General features: G+C 33.0%; 1 protein-coding gene across 16 annotated transcripts in view; it reads left to right on the top strand.

The window, feature by feature from the left end:
- The window catches only part of LOC146994865 (inositol polyphosphate-5-phosphatase A-like), a 205,737-nt gene that overhangs the window by 126,720 nt on the left and 58,566 nt on the right, over positions 1 to 20,451 (top strand). For 2 of the 16 annotated variants that reach the window (XM_085824601.1, XM_085824606.1), the window contains one exon: positions 12,247 to 12,296. The exons of the other annotated variants lie outside the window; for them this stretch is intronic. In XM_085824601.1, the coding sequence (XP_085680727.1) occupies positions 12,247 to 12,296 (50 nt within the window). The remainder of the gene's footprint in view (positions 1 to 12,246; positions 12,297 to 20,451) is intronic. 16 annotated transcript variants of the gene reach the window in all.

Consider the following 20,451-nt stretch of genomic DNA (forward strand, 5'->3'; position numbering starts at 1 on the left):
TTAGCTGGAGAGCAACTTGTATTATATGACTTCTTTCTATTGTCACTAGAGAGGGAGAGAAAAGAATTTTCTTTGGCTGCAAAACAGCCCTTGAGATCACCTGTGTTGGTCGTCTTGGGTTTGACCATCTTTTTTTTTTTTTTTTTTTACTAACATTGTAAAGTCTACTTTTCATTTCCAGTGATGAGTTGTTTGAGGAAAAACTAATTTTCATTGCATTTAAGTAATGAAACCTTGCACAGACAAATAACACTAAATTTTTGATTATTCAATTAATGTGCAATGCTGGCCATTAAAATTGCAACACCATGAAGGAAAGCAAATGCAAAAAAGATTGCATGTAAACAGTGTGGTATGAAGACAAAATGATTAAATATGTACGCACATTGGAGGTTTACAGGGTTGCAAACTTAGTAGAAACAGCTGCCATACCGGGCAGCTAAAACGGCCTTTAAACCATTAGGCATGGAGCTGAGAATACAGAAATGGACAACTCATTCCATGCTGCTTCATGTCTATGCCACATTTCATCAATTGTATTAGCTGGAGAGAGGTGGTGGGCCAGTCTCTCATTTAGCCATGACCAAACATTTTCAGTGGGTGACAGATCTGGAGACTGTGCAGGCCAGGGTAGCAATCAAATACCCTGTGTATCGAGGAAGGTCCGAACATGACATGCAACATGTGGTCTTGCATTATCTTTACTATATATTGCTTAGGAATATATGGAATATACTGTTTAGGGGTCTTGAAGATAGGGCACAACCACTGGACGTAAAAAGTCAGAAATGTACCCATCTGCATTGAAATTATCATCCATCCGAACTAGAGATGTGCGTGTCGTGTACCAAATGGCTGCCCAAGCCGTCACACCAGGTGCAGAACCTCTATGTCGATATCAAATGCAAGCAGATGACATGCAGGCTCCTGGGACCCTCCAGACACGTATACGGTCATCAAAATACTGCACATAGAACCGGCACTCATTTGGAAAGGTGACATTGTGCCACTCCTGTAGCCAGCTTTGTCATTTGGTGCACCTGTCGCTGTCTGTCTCTATGCTACTTTGTCAAAGGAAGCGAAGTAATGGTCACCCTCCTGATAGTCCACGCTGCTGATAACGTCAACGCACCTTATGAGCTGATACTGGGCGTGCTACAAACTTGCCCATTTCCTGACTAATGGTCCGTGATGTGGTCATACAGTTTTGCAGGGCTTACCTCACAATATGTCTGTTCTTTCTGGCATTAGTCATGGGAGGGCATTGAGATCCTGCATGCTGTTCAGTATGATCCTCAGCACTTTATTGATTCCATATTCGCATGACAGTGGTTGGATGTCGACCAGTGCAACCGGTGATATCACAGAACGATAATCTACACTCTTGACAGGCAACGATCCTGCCTCTATCGAATTTCGAAACTTGCAGGTAAGCATTTCCTCTTCTTATCCGAGGATAACATGATATTCTGAGCAAACTCCAACCTTACAAAGCACTTTCCGAATGAGAAATCCACTACATAACTTTTCTTTTATGCTGTGCTTCAGATGTCTTTTCTCCCTCCTGCATCGTCTGAATGTGCTGAAATACTAATGATTTGCACATTCCAACTTCTTCCTTTGACGTTCGTCAGATCATTCCTTCCTCATGTTGCAATTTTAATGGCCAGCAGTGTAGTACCAAAATAATGAGCTTCCAGTCTTTCATATATGACTCAAAACCATAATGGTATTAATATTAAGTGTCTCATCATTCTCACTAGTTATCAAATGAGAGGTGCTATTAATCATCGTTTGATTTTATCCACAGCTGTGGTGACAGGTCATACAGCGCAAAATGTATCTTTGACATGAAAATTTCTTTTATTTATCTCCATAACCATTTTCTGTTTGTTAAATCATCTGCAGCACCAGCCCTATACATGATGCAAGGTAACAAGGATCTCTTTTTCATAATAAAGAAAGGATAGTAAGAAAAATGTCTGTTATTTGTATTACTATAGGGCATATTGATCACAATAAAGCAGCTCGGATCTAAGTTTCAAAATGAGGAATTTTATCCGCTTTAATTGTATAATGGTTAAGGGAAGTGGAAAAATGAGATAAATATGTTACTACCCCATTAATTATCCATATACAATGAATGTACTTTGGCATTTGCTTAAAAATTATTTTCATGTTATAGCATTTCAAAATGTATAAAACAATCCTGACCATGCTTTAATGAAAATATATATGTATATGCATTCTATGTTTATCTCTTGAACAAAACATTAATTAGTTGATGACAATCAGTAAAAATTCAGCTTCAAGAGTAGATATGGCAAAAATCAATATGATTTTTGTTACCTTGCAGGTATTATTTATTTTGAAGACAGTATTAAACTTATTAAATGCTTACTATACCATATAAAGTGAATGTTTTTCTTATTTTAAAAAAACTCATACCTTTTTTTAAAAATTGTTTTTACATATTTGCTGTATCTTTGTAACGAAAAAACATTAGCAATTTGTGCTTTTGTAGAATATATATCAATTAAAACTTGTCAATTTCAAATCAGTAGGAGCCTTTGTGTGTGCTGTAAAAGTGTATCTTTGTAGTAAAAAAAAGTGTTGGCAGTTACGCTTTTACGCTTTTGTAAAATAGTTATCAATTAAAATTGTCAATTTCATATCGGTAGGAGCCTTCGTATATGCTCTTAAAAGTGTCATTTTAAAATGTGTATTCATGGCAAAAAGTAAAATGAGCTTTATAATCTAATTGTGAGCATTTATCTGATGTATGCTAAGTTTGTCAACATATTGTTGAATACCTTATAGTTAGCAGTTGTGGTCTTTTTAAAAAGGTATGAGTATAATAGATCCATGGCATCATTTAAGTTTTCAAAATTTTTTAAAAATTTGTGTGAAGAGTAGATAAATTTGGGTTTTATTGGAGATGCTTGCTTGCTTTATCAGCATTAGCACAGAATCTGTCTTAGGGTAATGGTAATCTCTAAGTAAGAAAGAAACAAATATAATCTTTCATTCTACAAATTCTAAACTTTTTTGATTTGATCATCTTTACACAATATGCATATGTGGAGCCTGTTTCTTGGTTTTGAATTAGTGTAGCTTTTAAAAATATTCTCTAGGTAGATTATCATTACTGTTATAAGAGACAGTGAATTTTCTTTAACAATGAATTGAACATTCAAGCACAAACAATATTGTTTATCAAAATGTTTTTTTGTAACTTTCTGTTACAGTAATTCCTGTGATCCTTCATGCCATCTTATCACTTTTATGATGGCATAATAAATAAGTAAAAAAAGTAATTTGAAAAAGATTGCATGATTTTATAATCTCCACCCATTGTTAATACAGTGAGTGACAAATAATAAAATTGTCCTTTTCACATTTGACTAATGTCTATGACAAGGTAATTTTTAGTTTAAATGCTGTATAAGTTGACAATTTTAAGGAAAAAAATCAAACTTTGAAGTAGGGGGTCGACTTATACGCAAAACCTTTAAAAAGAAAAAAAAAGAAAAGAAAAGAAGATCTGCCGTCACTGATCGATGACACATCAGCAAACTTGATTATTACATGTATCGTTAGGCCCACCAGTGGCCGAGCGGTAAAGTCGCTGAACACTGGTAGTTTGGTCCGAGGTTCGAATCCCGTGAATGGGCTGGCTGCATGGGCGTTTTCGTGGTTTTCCCCATGTGTAACGTGTATATGAGCCAGTTCCCCTTAGAAAGTCCTCCACGAAAGGCATCCCTCCCTTTAGGCAGATAGCCCTTGAGGCTTTGCCATAATCACACACACACATACATATATCGTTATCGTTCGTACAGAAAAAAAAAATTATTTATTCTTTCCATTTTATTTATTAGTTTTTTATTAAATTTGTTTGTGCAGCATTTGACAGCATTTCCAGCATGTGTTCATGTTTGCTTCCAGAAAAATGGTTGAATGGACAACACCCTAATGACTGATTGGTTTCAAAATCTATGGTTTTAAAAACCATATGTAATTTTAAGGAAACCTTCCCTTTTGATTTGGGATATGTTTCGACTGCATCGTGCTTATCATGTGCTAAAATGGAAATAAGCAAAAATTTGCTAAAGTGCGAGTGTAATTTTATCAAGTACATTGGCATGCTGTTTATCAGCGGTGGCAAATTTATTTTTCTCAAAAGTCGGGGGGGATCGACTTATGCGCAGGTATATATGGTACCTGTTCTTAATCATAAGTATTAAGCTATTATTGCTAGTACCAAATATTATACAAATCGGCTATCTGATGTGATCTGAAAAGGATCTCTTGTTTTTAGGTATGCTCTGTAGTGTGACTTAAATATCTGTATTATAAGTATCCTATGATTTTGTTTTGTTTTTGTTTCCCAGATTAATTTTATGCTATTTGGTCACAGTCAATTTTATACTATCTAAAGTGCGCTATCTGGCCACAAGTATTGGGATATCTACCAGTGGAAAATTTTGGCTGTAATATCAGTGGCATTATCAGGATCAAAGCTAACCATTTTTTCTCCAAGTGTGGTATCTGCGAGTCTTTAAATTCTGCTGTCCAGCACTTCTCTAAATTCTATAAATTTTACTATGCATGAATTCTGGCAGTGTTTCTTCTAAATTCTAAAAATATTTTCCATCTGTAGATTTGCTACAAGTTGCTTTTCTAAATTAAAAAAAAAAAAAAAAAAAATCTGCTTATGGTGTGACTGCACTGGTTGCATTGCCCATGGAAGCATGACTTTTAATGTAACAGCGGTTGAATTTAGTAACATAAATCAAAATCATGTACTATAAAAGTAGTATGCATGAAAAATCTGTACATCACATTATCAATAAATTTCCAATCATCAGTCAGTTCAGAATTTTCTTCGGTTGTTAACCATACCAATGTTGGTAAAGTAAAGAGGAAGTTGGGTTTGGTAATGTGAGTCACATATAAGTATTGAAAATGCTGCACCTTCCTGTAACAGTATGCAAAATTTCATTATGTTGCAGTCCTCTTACGGCAAGAATGAGCTGGTTTTTGGTGTCTGTGAGGCAGATTATGAATATTCAGGTTTATCCAGACATTTTCAATTAACCTGTGCTGTTTGTGCTCTGGAAACTGTCTGAAATAGTTCTGTACTTTATCAACGTGAGAGTGTTATTCAAAAATAATAATCTGTTACTGCATATTTCTGGGAGATATCTATGGAGGAGCCTATCTTAACTTCAGCCAAATTAAATATTTGTGTAATAAGTTAGAACCAGAGCCGCCACCAGAGTAGGTGCAACCTGTGTGGTTGCACTGGGGGAGAGCAACATTTTTAGAATTCTGAGAAGCATCGAGTAGCAAAATTTTTAGAATTTAGGGGAGGCAATGGGAAGCAGAGTGGCAAAATTTATAGAATTTATGGAGGCATTGAGTTACAGAATTTTGGAACCATAGAGACTACACTTGGGTAGCAAACTGCCTAGCACAAACTGTGGTTAGAACAGCTATTATAAATGTGTTTCATTCACACAAAATTAGTGCCTAAGTTATCAGCTAATGTGAAATTTTAAGTTGTAACCTTCTAGAAATTTATTCTTTTTCATTACACAGAGGCTGTGACTGTAAAATATAGACTGACAGTTTATTAAATGGATAAAATTTTTCATTAAATGCTTGCCATATTAAGTATCTCAGTAATTTTTCCAAGATGGTTTGCATGAAATCTCTGAAAATCTTTCTTATGAGTAAGCATTACAATATGTAGGTTGCTAGATTGTGCTTTGACTTAGAATTAAACTTATGCCTTCTTAAATTTGAGATTAGAAGTATGAACATCATGAACTTGCAGTAGTTGATCATTCTTTAATTAGATTCTTTGTTTTTTTTTAGCCCAGAGGGTTGCCATTTTGCATTGGTTCACTCTAAACGGCATTTCACTTTTCAAATTGTTGCCAGCAAATATTAGAGCTCTGCATTATAAGGAAATTAAATAATAAAGAATCTGCATGAATGCATGTATGTTTCTCGCACTGAAAAAACAATGGTACCTAGAGGCATCAAATTTTAAATAATTTAGTCCTCCACTCGAATATGGGCATCTGGAAGCCCGAATTTGGAATTAGTATTAGTATGCATTTCCTATTTTGTAAAACTTAAATGAATTTCTGATTAACAAAATCAATGATTTCAAAGCAAGCAATGGCAACACTGTACGGGGAGGGGAAAAAAAAGTTTTTATCTTCAGCGCGCGACACTGTGCATCGGAAACTCTGATTTTCGATATCCTCTTTTTTAATTTTTTTGTAATATTGCTGTTGAATATAATTTTACAGGTTAAGGGTGAAAAAAATGATATTTAATAAAGGTAACTTACAAAACATAAAAAAAGTGTCCCTTTGGGCATAATATAAAATGATTATTTCATATTAATGCTTTCAGATTTTACACATATGTAAATACATATCTATATTTTTTAAATAGGTGGCTTTGCAATCCCTTTCTAATATTGTGTTGGATATATTTCCATCTGTATGCAGTACTGATGGAGGCCAGCTCTTCAAGTATTTTATTTCACCTGAGCACTTTGACAAAAATTTGCTGTAACTAGGGATATACTCTTAAAAGTCTGTAAATGTATAGGGAAATAATATGATTGTAAAGCTATGGAATTAATGGCCAGATTCCTTTTTTGATAATGGATTGTACTTTGGAGTTATATCCCATTGTAAGACAGAGATGCTTCAAATTATAAAGAAAAATAATGAAGATTTATATTTTATCTATATTTTTGCCATTTAATACACATATGCATATAATGGGGGGGGGGGAAGTAGTAATTCAAAAATTCAGCTTTTATTTATACCTGTAAAGGCAGAATTTTTACTTACATGCTTCAGTGCTGCAATCTCATTGCTTGTTTGCTTTAAATACTGATGTTTAACTAATTAGTGTTTGTTAAAAAATAAAGAACAGCTTTAGACATTTCAGATGCATCTGTACATAAATTGATCATCTTGATTTCTGAATACATATTACATGTGGCAAATTCTTAGCAAATATATACTGTGTTGTTTGATACTTATATCTCCCACGGAGTGACTACCCAATGGCTGAAAGATTAAGGCTACTAAAATATCCTCACTTGGCCCAGGTCTGATTTTTAATTAGGGCTCACTGAACAAGTTTTTCATGGTTTTCTTTATGAGGGTAACTGAAATACAGTATAAAGTCCATTATCCGGAATGATCTATAATCCATACCTCAAAGCCACAAACTTTTTTTTTTGTATGCTTTACGCATGTGCGTTTAGCACAAAAAATGAAGCAACTTAAACAACTTACATTGAAAGAAATGTATAACAAAGTAAGCAAGTAAATATTAAGCTCTCTCTCTTTTTTTTTTTTGTGTGTGTGTATGTGTGAATTTAGATAACCTTTAGATCATAATTTCTCTTTATGCCTGTAATGCGTTTACGTATGCGCATCTAGCACAAAAAACAAAGCAAACAACTTACATTGAAAGAAATGTTTAATAAAGTAAACAAATAAATATTAAGCTATTTTGTAAATTTTGATACCCTTTAGATCATAATTGCTCTTTATTTCATAAATTACGGTTTAATATTTTTAATTGTATAATTTCTGCTTGCCATCTTACCAGATTTAAATTGATGATCTATAATCCGGAAAAACCCCTAATCCAGAATCGCCGAAGTCGCGACGAGTCTGGATTACGGACTTTGTACTGTATAAGCCAGTGATTTCAGAATGTCCTTTACAAAGGAATGCCTCTTTTAGGCATATAGCAGTCATACGTTTCTCACACCTGAGTAAACATTTACAAACCACTGCAGTATTTTAAACTTTTTTGTCAGTCTGACTGTGTTTTAATGTTTATGTGAATGACACCCTGAAAATTGAAATAATCATCAGTTAATGTGACTAGATGAGACAACTGTAAGACTCATAAGCTGGATACTGTAAGTACGTCAAAGGAGTCTTCAATCTAAATCTGGGAAAGACCCAGTACTTCTATAGTTACTGTTCAGAAGGTTTGTTGTTTAAAAGATAAACCTTTTTCTTGCAGTCACTTGAAAATAATTTTATCGAGTAGTAACAAGTTCTTTGCGTCTAAAAGGTCATGTTTCTTCTCATATTCATTTATGTCTGTTTTGTGTGGACTTATGTCTTTGAAACCAAATATTAAAAATGTGGCCAATTCTACTCCTGTTATTAACAAACGGGCCTTTTCGTTTTTCATTGAGGCCTTGATCGCTCTCTACCTTGAAGAATTATGACTTTTATTAACTAATGACTGTTTTTTCCATTTTACTCTTACTTTTGTGGCCATGTTAAGTAATTTTAGCTGAATTAGCCATTTTCACTTTTTGAGGCAGTTCTTATTTTTAAAACAACTTGACTGACGCCATTTTGAACTTTTTCCAAGTCTTTCGACCCTCCCCCTTTAGTTTGTTGGGGCGAGTTCCCACCAACGGACAGTCTTATCACATAGGCTGTTGCCCAGTGACTTTGTTTACCCCTTCTTACGTCACACGACAAGTAGGAGAGCGTTGAAAGACACAGAGGGGAGTTACAACCTCTTTCAGTTTATGCTTCACGATAGAAAAGACTGCATAACCACAGGTCTGTTTTTTATGTTTCTTTTTCAAAAAATTTTTTCTTGGTCTTAGCAAGACCCACACTGTTAGATTTCATTTAAATTTAATTTCAGATTTCTAAATTTATAAAGGTTTAATTCTTTAAGATGGCAGGTCTAGCCCATACGTTATTGTATATTTTGACTAATAGCAGACCGCTATTTATTATTATTTTTATTATTGTTGTACATCGGAGTTGCATTTTCATTTTTTTACACCTTAATGTGTCATTTTGAGCAGACGCGTTGGGAAATTGGAACAGAGAATTGAGACTAAAAAAAATTTTTAGGGCAATTTATCTAATTAATTAAAAATTTCGTAACGCTAAAGTTTCAATTGTCTGTTTCGGCGAAACGCGTAATGGGGTTAGCTTGGTTCGACGTTTAACCAGAAATTTCCCTTGAAAAGCCAGGTTAGACCTCGAATTGAGCTAATTTACCATTTTCCACTTTATAATTTTTATATGTTTTTATTTGTTTTTACTTGTTGCATCGATTGGTTTTTTATATGTTTTAACTTGTCACATCGATAGGTATTTAATGTATTTTTTGACTTTAACTTGTATCCAACGATTGTATTTTATAATTTACATTTTATTTCGCTTGTAGCCTAATTTTTCACCCCTCAATGTAATTGTTTTTTTTTTAAAACTGTGTTGAACTTTTTCTTGGAGCCACAGCTCCTGATAACTTTTTGGCGAGCTAACTACAATTTCTCTTCTCATTTCCTTAAGTATATATATATATATATGTATATATATATATATATATATAATAACAAAAAAATTATTTTAAATATATATAAAATAGCAAATAATTAAAAGCCTTTACTTCATTCAAGTATATGAGACTAGGACCTGACAAACGGCTTACTTTTAAACAGGAGTGTTTTTCTACTATTAGCTAAACAGTATCTCATCAGTATTAATTCTTCCAATTCCTTTTGGTCATATGCTCATATTTATTTTATATAAGGGAAAAAAGTGCTGGTCAGATAGCTCATAAAAATTATGCAGTACATTGTAAAATTTGTAGAAGAAGCTACTGTAATATATTGGTATTACATATTGTATCATCTGGAAAATTCAGCAGTTTTTTAAATCAAGTGCATTTTCTTTTAATTATTTTATTACTGCTGATAAAGAATGAACTTTATCAAAGGAGATGTTTAAATATGGTCTTTTCTGCTCACTTTCTGTAATTCTAGTATCTTGCTATGGCATAGGTTTCGTTCAAATGGCTGTTTCTGATTACACAGTTTGAAAATGGTTTGAGAAGTTTAAATACAGAAATTTTGCCCATGCAAGTAATGCTCTATACAGTAATGTTACATGATAGTAACATCAAGAAGGAGGTTGCATCCTAAAAAAGGAATGCTTTGTGTGTGGGGGGGGGGGAACTTCGGAGAATTGTATACCATTTTTTGTAGATATCCTACTCTGCGAAACCTCATAGCATTTAAAAGAGCCAAAGCAAATGCATGAAAAGCAAGAAGGCAGAGCCAAAGGAATTCTTGGATTTCATATGTGTCATCAATAACATCCTCTATGCCTAGTAAGCGGGTTTGGGAAAAAGTTCAAAAACCATGCAGAATATGTTAAGACCGCTCACTTTCCTTTTTGGGAAAAGATGGCTGAGTGATTAGCTACATAGAAGAAATTGCGAATACTATTGGTGAGACATTTGCTGCCATTTCTTCCAAGAGAAACTATTCACCTGCATTTCTTTCTATCCAGCGCTCAGAAAGAAATTCCATCGCATTCAACTCTTTCAAATCTGAGTCTTATAAAAGAGACTTTACTTTGCTTGAATTAAGGAGAGCTTTGTTGCAGACACATAGGTCTTCTCCGGGTCTTGATGGCGTGAATTATGAAATGCTAAAGCATCTGTGCTATAACTCACTGATTGCCCTTCTCATTCTTTACAATAAAGTGTGGAAGGAGCATAATTTTCCCAGTGCATGGAGGAGAGCTGTTGTAATTCCTATTGCTAAGCCAGGGAAAGATCCAAGAAATCCCTCCAGCTATCGGCCAATTAACCCTTACGAGTTGCATATGTAAGCTGTTTGAAAACATGGTAAACAGCCGCCTAGTCTACTTCTTGGAAAAGAATAATATTATATCGCCTTATCAAAGCGGTTTCCGAAAGAGGAGAACAGCCGTAGATAACATGCTTCTCTTCAAGACAAGCTTTTGTAAGAAATGCGGTTTGCAAAACCGCATTTGCGGTTTTGCAGCTGAGGATGGTGGTTCGGTAAAACCATCGAAACTAGTCCTGTGGAAATTTTGTAAATATAACGCTGATTTTTGTTGTTTGTCTTCTGAATTTGTGTTTAATCTCTGTTTAAGGGGAAAACAGATCACTGTGTACATGAGGAGAGCATTCTTCTGTGGGAAAAAAAGAATGTAAAATAATAAGCAAACTGGACATCATTGGAATAAATGTTAAAATGCACAAATACTTCTGCTGTAAGTGGGCATTGAATTCACAAATGCTCTTCAAAGTCTATAGCAAATTTGCGATTTCATTATGGGTGTATATTATCATAAAGTATCTTTTCATATAATGCAGCAAGACTGTATTAATTGTAATGGAAACCACCTTTTTATTGTAATTTTTAAGAGATGGATATATTTGAATAAATTGTAGCAAACTGTCTCTGTGTCTAACAATACTTGTGTTTCTGCTTCACTTGTTAGGAAAACTGTTTAAAATGCTTGGTATCTTGCAGGAAATAATTTTTTTTTCCAAGTATGTTAAATAATAATTTTTTTCAATAATTTCATTCAAAGATGATTTATAAGTTCTTAATAATATGTATATTTGAAGGGTTTTTTTTTTTTTTTTTTTTTTTTTTAAGAGGTTGAGGTTTTGGTTGATCTTAATATAACTATCAAATCAAAAATAAAAGGGAGGAGGAGGAGGATTATATTGTTCTTAAATACTGAAAATCTGTTTTGGTGTTGTGTTCTTGGTAGATGCAGCTAAATCCTTACTTACAGTTATAAATTTTTTTCACTTTAAATATGAATATAATAAAAGTGCAAGCTGAAAATTTTGTGGGAAACATGGTTTTGCTCTAGAATAGGGACTCCCCCCCCCCCCGTGTCAGTCTGTAGCAAGCAATATCTGCCATGTGAATTCTGACAGCCCAATAAAATTTAGTCTTGGTAAAGTTGTCAGAATTAAAAGTCATAAAACTGCCTGGGTGAAATGCTTGGGTCTTGTGATAGTGAAATTCCAGAATATGTAAAGGTAATTCAAAACGGTCGTCAAGTAGTGCCTGGTGAACGGATGGACTTAATGAACTGCTATTGACTTTTTCTTAGACGTTGATAATTATAATGTTATTTGTGTGTTTATTGTTCTGTATTGTTATATTTATATTCACACATTTATAGTTCTTAGTTCAATTTCATGTCATTCGTTAAAGTTTATGTGTATTATATATGTATACATTTTCACTGCTTCAATTTGCATTGCTTTTAAGGCTCGTTTTTAAGGAGGACGTTGTGACTCCTGTTAAGTTTAGCATTTCCATTTTATTATTATTTAATAGTTTGTTTTGTAATTTTTTTTATGTTTGAACCTGGCAACCAGTTTTGTTTTTGAATTTGAATATTGTGATCGGAAAATTCCTGTTCTAAGCAGTTAAGTAAGCAGCAGTTAAGTTACGTTACTGAGATACTGAATGCTTTTTATCATTAAAATGTATGGATCATTTGATCATTATACTATACATGTAAATAGTCGCATTAATATGTATGTGTTTATAAAGTGAAATAAATTTGATATTAAACAAAGTTGTTGGATCTTGAGTCAAAATACATACCGATGGCAAGATTATAAGTAGGAGCTCTAATAGTAGGAAGAGAGAGGCCAAACTGGAAAGGGTGGAGTAAAGTAGGCATGATGTTATATAGGGTACAGAGTTCCTCAACACAAGTGATAAATGATTTGTATGTTTTCAGTTGGGGGGCGGGGGAATACTTATTCCAATGTTTCAAATTCGATCTTTCATACTTATCACAGAGTTTTAAAACCTGCTTTTTTCTTCTAAATTTTAAAGACTCGGTGTCAGTCTGAATCTCTATGGCAGCAATTTGAATGGAACCAGCTGCACCAGTAATAATCCTGAGTGCCTTATTTTGCATCAAGTTAATATCTTCTTGACAGGTTCTGGAGGCAGTGGCTTGCAAGTTCACTCCCCGTACTCCAAAGCAGGCCTGACATAAGTTTTATATGAGGTCAAAAGAGTATCAGTCAAGGAACCCCAAGTGATGCCAGGCAATCTTTTTAAAAGTTTGAGTCTATTATTTCCCCTGTTAATCATATGGACATGGAAATGACATATACTACATGGATGATACTTCATCATGGCATATAAAAAAAGTGATGTATTATCCAATTCATTAAAAAGCTTGAATTGTAGTAGTATTATTTTATGGTTGGCAAATTCTGGACATTGCCAAAAGTTCTCTTGAGGATATATGAAATATTATCTAGAATATTAAATCTGTCCTTGCAATCTGTCAAATTTTGCTGCATCTCCTTTTCCCTTTCGTGGTAATGAGTTTTAAGTACAGAAAACTTTTAAAAATTGGTTGAAAGCACATATAAAAACAATTTTGTTTTGCGTTCTTAATTTTATATTGTGTCTAGAAATGATGGAATGATATTTTTAATAAAATTAATTCAAGCATTTATAAATTAGATGTGTAAAAATGAGTGAACTGCTTTAAGGCTGAATATTAAGTGCCTGATGTAGAAATGTGTAATTTGGAATAAGAAAAGTAATGAAAATATTTATGTTTACCCAGCTAAGGATTTAATTTTATATGTCAAATGCATAATGCCTCAAATAATAGCTTATATTTTAGAAGACAAAAAATTGCGCTTTTAAATCGAATAACAATTATAAAAAAAAAAAATCCACTAGAGAAACGAGAAACATTAGGAGTAAGATGTATTAAATATTTATATTCTGTCTGTGAATGAAATTATTATATTATTGATGTAATGCACACGGAATTATGATACGAGGGCTATCCAGAAAGTAGATTACGTTTTGGAATAAAAAAATAAACAAAGTATAGGAAACAAATTTTATTATATACAGATGAAAGCCACACTCAAATACTACTTTTCTACATAGTCACCATACAAATTAAGGCATTTATCGTAGCGATGTACGAGCTTGGAAATTCCTTCGTCGAAAAATTCGGCCGCCTGCGCCTTCAACCACTTCGTTACCTCTTCTTGCCTTCCATCTTGCACAAAACTTGTGGTAACCAAGCTTTTTGCTGATGATTTCGTGCAACAAACTTCGCGAAATTTGTGGAAAACTCAAAGAAAGTTCCGTTATTGTGAAATTTAGATTTTCACGGACTTTAGCATCGACTTTTTCGAGAAGTTCGGCGGTCACTGTGCTGGGTCTCCCACTTCGATCTTCGTCGTGAACATTGGTTCGGCCATTTTGAAATCTTATGACCCACTGATGCACTCCACCTTCAGTGATAATGTTGTCCCCATACACTTCACGAAGCTGTCGATAGATTTCTATCGGTTTACAGTTTTTTGCAGTCAGAAACCTTATTACTGAGCGCAGCTCGCGGGATTTTCAATTAACGCAGACATTTCAAACCGTCACAGTATCTGAACGGAGCACAGCACGAACCTCTCACTAGCATGGCTAGATGCAGACTGAGCTGCGCAACGCTCTGACCCCAAGATGGCCGCGCTAGCCCCGCCCCTAGCGGACACAGACGGAAACGTAATCTACTTCCTGGATGGCCCTCGTACATTTGAGATTATACATGTTTGAGTGAGGTTAAAATAGCTCTAACCAAAATGAAATCATCAGCTGTTTTAAAACAAAGGAGGGGGGAATATAATACCAAAAAAGTACTTCATTTGTAAGATTAAATTTTGAATTCTATGAGAAAATTTTGAAGGTGAATTAAAATATTTCTGTAGCATTCAACTTTCAAAGTCATCTTTCATTTAATTGTATATGAGACTTAGTTGATCCCAGGGGCAAATTTAGTAGTATTTATTAATATTTATTAATTTTTTGTTCAGACAGTGTTATATTTTCCCCTTTTGAATAAAAAAGGATTCGAGGCTAATACTATTTCCTTCTGTTGCATGCATAGAAAGTTAATGTTATACGTGCTCATTCAAAGTGAAATTTTTCAAGTGGTTAAGTGTTATCAACCAAAATTTATAACCTTGCATTGCCAAGAAGTTGGAGGTAAAAACACTAAAGAATCTATGGGGCATGTTGAAGAATTCTTAAGGTAAATGTGTTCTTAATTTATTGTATATATTTAATTTTGCAGTTATAGAATTAGATTGTTTCATTACTAATATAATAGGTTTTTAAAATTAAAAAATTGACAAATTATTCTTGATAAATGAACATTTAATACTCACATGTACACAAACACATACGCACGTATAAACCATGTCCAGAAAAGTGATTACACAGCCTTTATTTTCACAACTGTTAATCAAGGATATCTACTTCCAGTTACAAAAAAAGTTTTAAATAACATGAATATTCATGCTTTAGCCCACCCTTTTTTTTTTTTCTTTTTTGTTCAAAAAATTGAATTTTGCAAATGATACAAAATGTATTTTTTATGCAGTTCCCTGGGGCCTGTAATTCTTACATTCAGGAAATTTATATCCCTGTTATGAAAAATAAAACACAAGCTTAACTTCCAATATGACAAAAATTGTGTAAGATATTTAATTTCAAAATTTGGGATTTTTGGCATCATTGTCAATTTGCCTTGAGATGCCTTATTAATAAATATATTAGAATAATTTGAGGTGATTTTTTTCCTTCGGAAATGTCATTCAGTGGTATTCTTTTGTGGTTTACTAGAGGGTAACCTACTTTAATTTTCAATTATCATCCATATTGTATGCTGAATGAATTATCTAATTAATTGATAAGCTTTCAAATGCTGAGAGGATCTCATTAATTATAAAGTTTTATTATTTTAGAATCATGATATAATATTCATACAATGAAAGTCAAACTAGAAATATTTTTCATTTTAAAATTATTCAAACAGTGCTACGAGTTGGCTGTTTGTCAATACTAAAGTCTTCCAGTGTTTTCTAGTACAGGGGTTCTCTAAGATTTTGTAAATAAAATTTCATTTTTGAAAAGCATTATGTTGAATAATACTTATAACAATTTGCATAGAATGCTTATCAGTTAATCTGTTGGGTCATCTAAAATTTTCTGATGATAAATACAAATGAAACTGAGCAGAAACATAGGAAACCTACATTGAACTTTTTAGCATCATTTTATTCCGAGTTTTTGCCCCTATAATTTTTGTTTTGGTTCTGTGACATCTCTCAAGCACCTGAAAAATTTACATTTTAAAAAATCATTAGGATCATTCTTAAAAGAAGTTATTGACATGTTGTTAAATAATGTAAAAAAAAAAAAAAATGAACTGCAGGCTATTCAGAGATTCTTTAAGTAACCTGAAGTGATGCAAATCCAAGAGGGCAAGGTCTTGAATATGGGGGTGGGTGACACAAAACATCTCATCCATGCTCAGTATGTTTTCGTCTGACATTCATCGAAATGTTGGGCCAATCATAGTTGTGATAGAAAGGTTGGTCACTTTTAGGCTCTTTGCATTGATTTTTTTTTTAATATTAAAACTGCCATTTGGAAGCAGTATTTTTCTGAATTCGTCTGATTTGGTGGCAGCAATTTGTAGTATATAATTTCTTTGTAGTCTTTCCATGCACAAAGCATTAATTTTTTTTGGATGCAGTCCCCTTTTGGTATTACTAACCAAAAGAGTTATTTTGGCTAACCTTATGATCTTTCTCATGTAATGTTGCATAGTTCAGAGCTGAAATTTACAGGCTTGTAGTTCTCAAACTACCTTGGAACTGTGTCATAAGAAACAGCACACATTTTGCTGGCAATCTAATTAGCATTTTTTTTTTCCATTTTAAAATAAATGAGCATAATATGACAAAAATAACTTATAGGTTCTCTGTTCTTAGCACTGTTCTGAAAAAAAAAAAAAAAAATTGTGCCCAGCACATTCTAGGTTAGGTTATTTAATTATGGCAAAGCCTCGAGGGCTATCTGCCTAAGAGGAGGGATGCCTTCGTGCAGGACTTTCTAAGGGAAACTGGCTCGTATACACGTTACACATGGGGAAAACCACGAAAACACCCATGCAACCAGCCCGTTCGCAGGATTCGAACCTCGGATCGAAGTACCAGTGTTCAGCGACTTTACCGCTCGGCCGCTGGTGGGCCTCCAGCACATTCTAGAATTATGCAGTGCGAGTAGAAAAGATTGTATTTGAACATGTCCACTTTGATCAAGGTTACTCAGTATCAGAAGTAATAAAATAATAAGAAAACATACTTCAATTTGAACAATGCAGAATTTTTCAGATGATGCAATATTAACATCAGAAACCTTTTTATAAACTTATATATTATCTTCGTCATGTATAAATGTAAACATTGTGTTCAGTTTGTGCATGGTCTCTGAATATGATTTCAAACATGGAAATTAAATAATCTGGTTCAATTTTTTGTATCTGAATTTAAAATTTTATTTTTTATAATTATGAAAAGTGTGAAATATTCTGAAATATAACTGTAGCGATCCAGGATTTGAATAAAAAATTACATTATATAGGTTTTTACATAATTATTTTTCCTTAAATTTAAAAGAGTTTTATGTAATAATATGGTTGCAGTAGCACAGGAAAGTTATTTGCTACCAAAATAAGTGTTTATGTGTCAAATGTCATATTTTTACCTTTATTGGCAAAAGCAATTTGATGGACAAATATTGGGTATATTCTGCTGTAACTTTGATTTTCAAAAACTCAGCAAATTTTGCACATTGTTGATGGCAATGTTCTAAGCATGGCCAATAACATATTATAAATACGACAGTAATATATCTGAATTTCATGTATGGGAATTTCAAATTTTATGAAAATTCTAATTCAGAGTTAAATAATAATTAAAAAGTAAATAGTTTACTATCTGCAAGATTGCATTTTAACTAAAAATAAAAAAGAAATTTTAACTAAAAAAAATTAAGAATTAAACAATATTATTTTAAAAAGAATTTTTTAAAAATAATATTGTTTAATGCTTCTATGCACTTAACCAGTAAAATCCGAAGATAGTAAAATATATAACAAAAATCAGAAGTTCAAGGAAGGGATATATGTAATAAGCAACACTATAGAAATAAATTTTAATCTAGATTAAAAGTTGTGTAAAGAATGCAGATAAAGTAATTTGAACTCTGAGAACTCTGAGAGGGTTTGGGTATGATTTTGACCTTGTCGCATTTAATTGTTGAATATGGATGCTTGGTGAAGAATTTAACCAAAAATTTGCTATTTTCTTTAATGAAGTGGCTGGCAGAGAACCCGGAGATACCTTTTTTATGTTGAGTAATCATTGTTGATAATTTTCTGGATGTTGAGTCATATATTGAGTTTCTGTGCTAGTATCTTTGCTACAGTTTGGTATAATATATATATGCCTGAAGTATCTACTATGGCAATGTCTGATTTATATGATTATAACGATTTTCAGACTGATGGGACTGGGGTAATGGAAAGTTTATAATCAAATCTTCTAAAGATGGAGTACATATGTGGAGTGATTTGGTACTAGGGAGAAATTCCAATAAATTTGCTATTATTTGATCAGTAATGACTTTATTTTTGTAGAAGTGATTGTAGAAGCTATTTCCCCCCCCCCATTTTTATGGTTGAGTTTTTCCTTATAATCAAGAATATATCTGTTGTTTTTAAACACTTTTAGTTGTAATTATATTCAGTTTCATAAAACTGGTGTGCAACAAAAATTTTTGGCTTATTTTAAGTAAAAGGTTATTTTAAGTAAAAGTTTTAAGCTTTTATTTTTTACTTAAAATGTAACTCTGAAACAAATTTTATAAAAATTGTGAAATATAAGTCTTTACATGCCCCTGTTCCCTATGATTATGTTAGTAAAGATTTACGCTCATTATAAAGAATATGGCATTAATAGTGTGACTCAGGTAGGAAAAGAAATTTACTGAGATGATTATGACATACCATGTCAGCGCAGTTTTGGAAGTTCGGCTAATTTGAAAATTTTAGTAATTTTCTGTAATGAAAATGTCTGTCTGTAAAGTGATTACAGGTTCCTTGAGCAGATGCTGACAAAGTATATATATTCTAAGCCTTGTATGATATGTGTTTTATGTTGCAGTAGTAAGCTGCCCCTGATTTGCAATGTTCATCCTGTAGTTTGATTTCTATGATGAATGAAACAAAGTTCTGCTCAGATTTTTAAACTGTTAAATATAAAAGTCATCAGTGTCACATCATGATATGGTTTATGCTGCCCTGATCGGTATAATATTTAGTAGTCCTGGCTTCTGTATATTTCATTGGGTTTGGGTTTGAATCCTCTGGGAGGCATGATGTTTGTGTGGCTTAATGACATTATAAATATATGGTGAGCTGAAGTCCTGTTGAGTGGCTTAGCGATAGCGATTAGGAAAGAGGGGTATCTTTAGGCCTTACCCTTGGGGGTTGATCTCCATGAAAATCGGGACAGAACTGAGCAAAGTGATCCTGTGGCCTATTATGCTGGTAAAGGCCCATGCAATTTAAAAAGATTCGAAGACAACTATTGATTTAATATGAAAAAACATCTTAATTGCAGATATTTACAAAATTTAGAAGCAGTAGATATGCAAAAATGATAAAGCTTATTTTCAAAACATAAAATTTTACATCAAAAGATTAAAGGTGCTATACAAAATGCTGTTTAGTGGAACTGACTTGCAATGATGTGTAGCAGGTGTTGGCAACCTTTTTTTGGCTGTGGGTTAAAATCAACCACAATGTGTGTATTAAGATGTTTTGGGCCAGTGGTGTTTTCATTTTAAAACCATCAGTTTGGGTGAATTATAAGTTTGTTTGAGAAAATAATTCTAATATGCTTTAAACTTTAAACGTAAAAATTTAAATTACAATTTTACATATAAAAACAAACGTAAGTGAATTTTATTTATAACATTTTAATAACAAAAGCATCTGAATTTTTGGTGTTTAAGCTCTGCCTGTTCTTACTTAAAATAAATTTTGTGCGTGAAAATATTTGCTTGCATTTATAAGTTGAACAAAATGCCGATTTTTTTCGCTACTGAAGTCATTCTTGGACTACTGAACATCTCAGAGTGCATGAGGAGAATTGAGCTAACAGTATTAATGTTCTCAGATGTCAAAGAATTATAGAACAGCACTGCCAAACTTATCAATTTCTTCTTGAAATTATACTACAATTTAAATTTAAAAATAAAAATGTGTGTTCTTGACTGGAACTTTGTAATCAAACAAAAATGTTATTGTTATTTAGTTTCAATTAATGTTTTTATATATTCTTCAAGTGTTTGTTTCATATTTGCCTTTTACCTTAGTTCTGAAACTGAAGTGGGTTGCTCTGTGACCTGTGGGTCATAGAATGCTCAGACCTGGTGTATAAAATTGTCATCCTTTTTTCATGAAAGTGCCTGCTGTCACAAGGGCCAATTTGAAAGTTTTGCCATATGGTCATTATAATCCTGGTTTTTGGTATCTGTGTTTAGTATCTTTGTCTCCTTTTGTCATTCAACTGATTGTCTGCTTCATTTTAGTGTGCTTGCCCCCCCCCAAAAAAACACCATATACGAGGGATAATATGCAAGTTAGATAAAAAAGTGCAGCCTTAACTTTTAGTCTCAGCAGT

The sequence above is a fragment of the Stegodyphus dumicola genome, chromosome 10, assembly GCF_044657685.1.
Source record: "Stegodyphus dumicola isolate Sdum_Otavi_A_Nest chromosome 10, ASM4465768v1".
In the NCBI taxonomy this organism is placed as follows: domain Eukaryota; kingdom Metazoa; phylum Arthropoda; class Arachnida; order Araneae; family Eresidae; genus Stegodyphus; species Stegodyphus dumicola.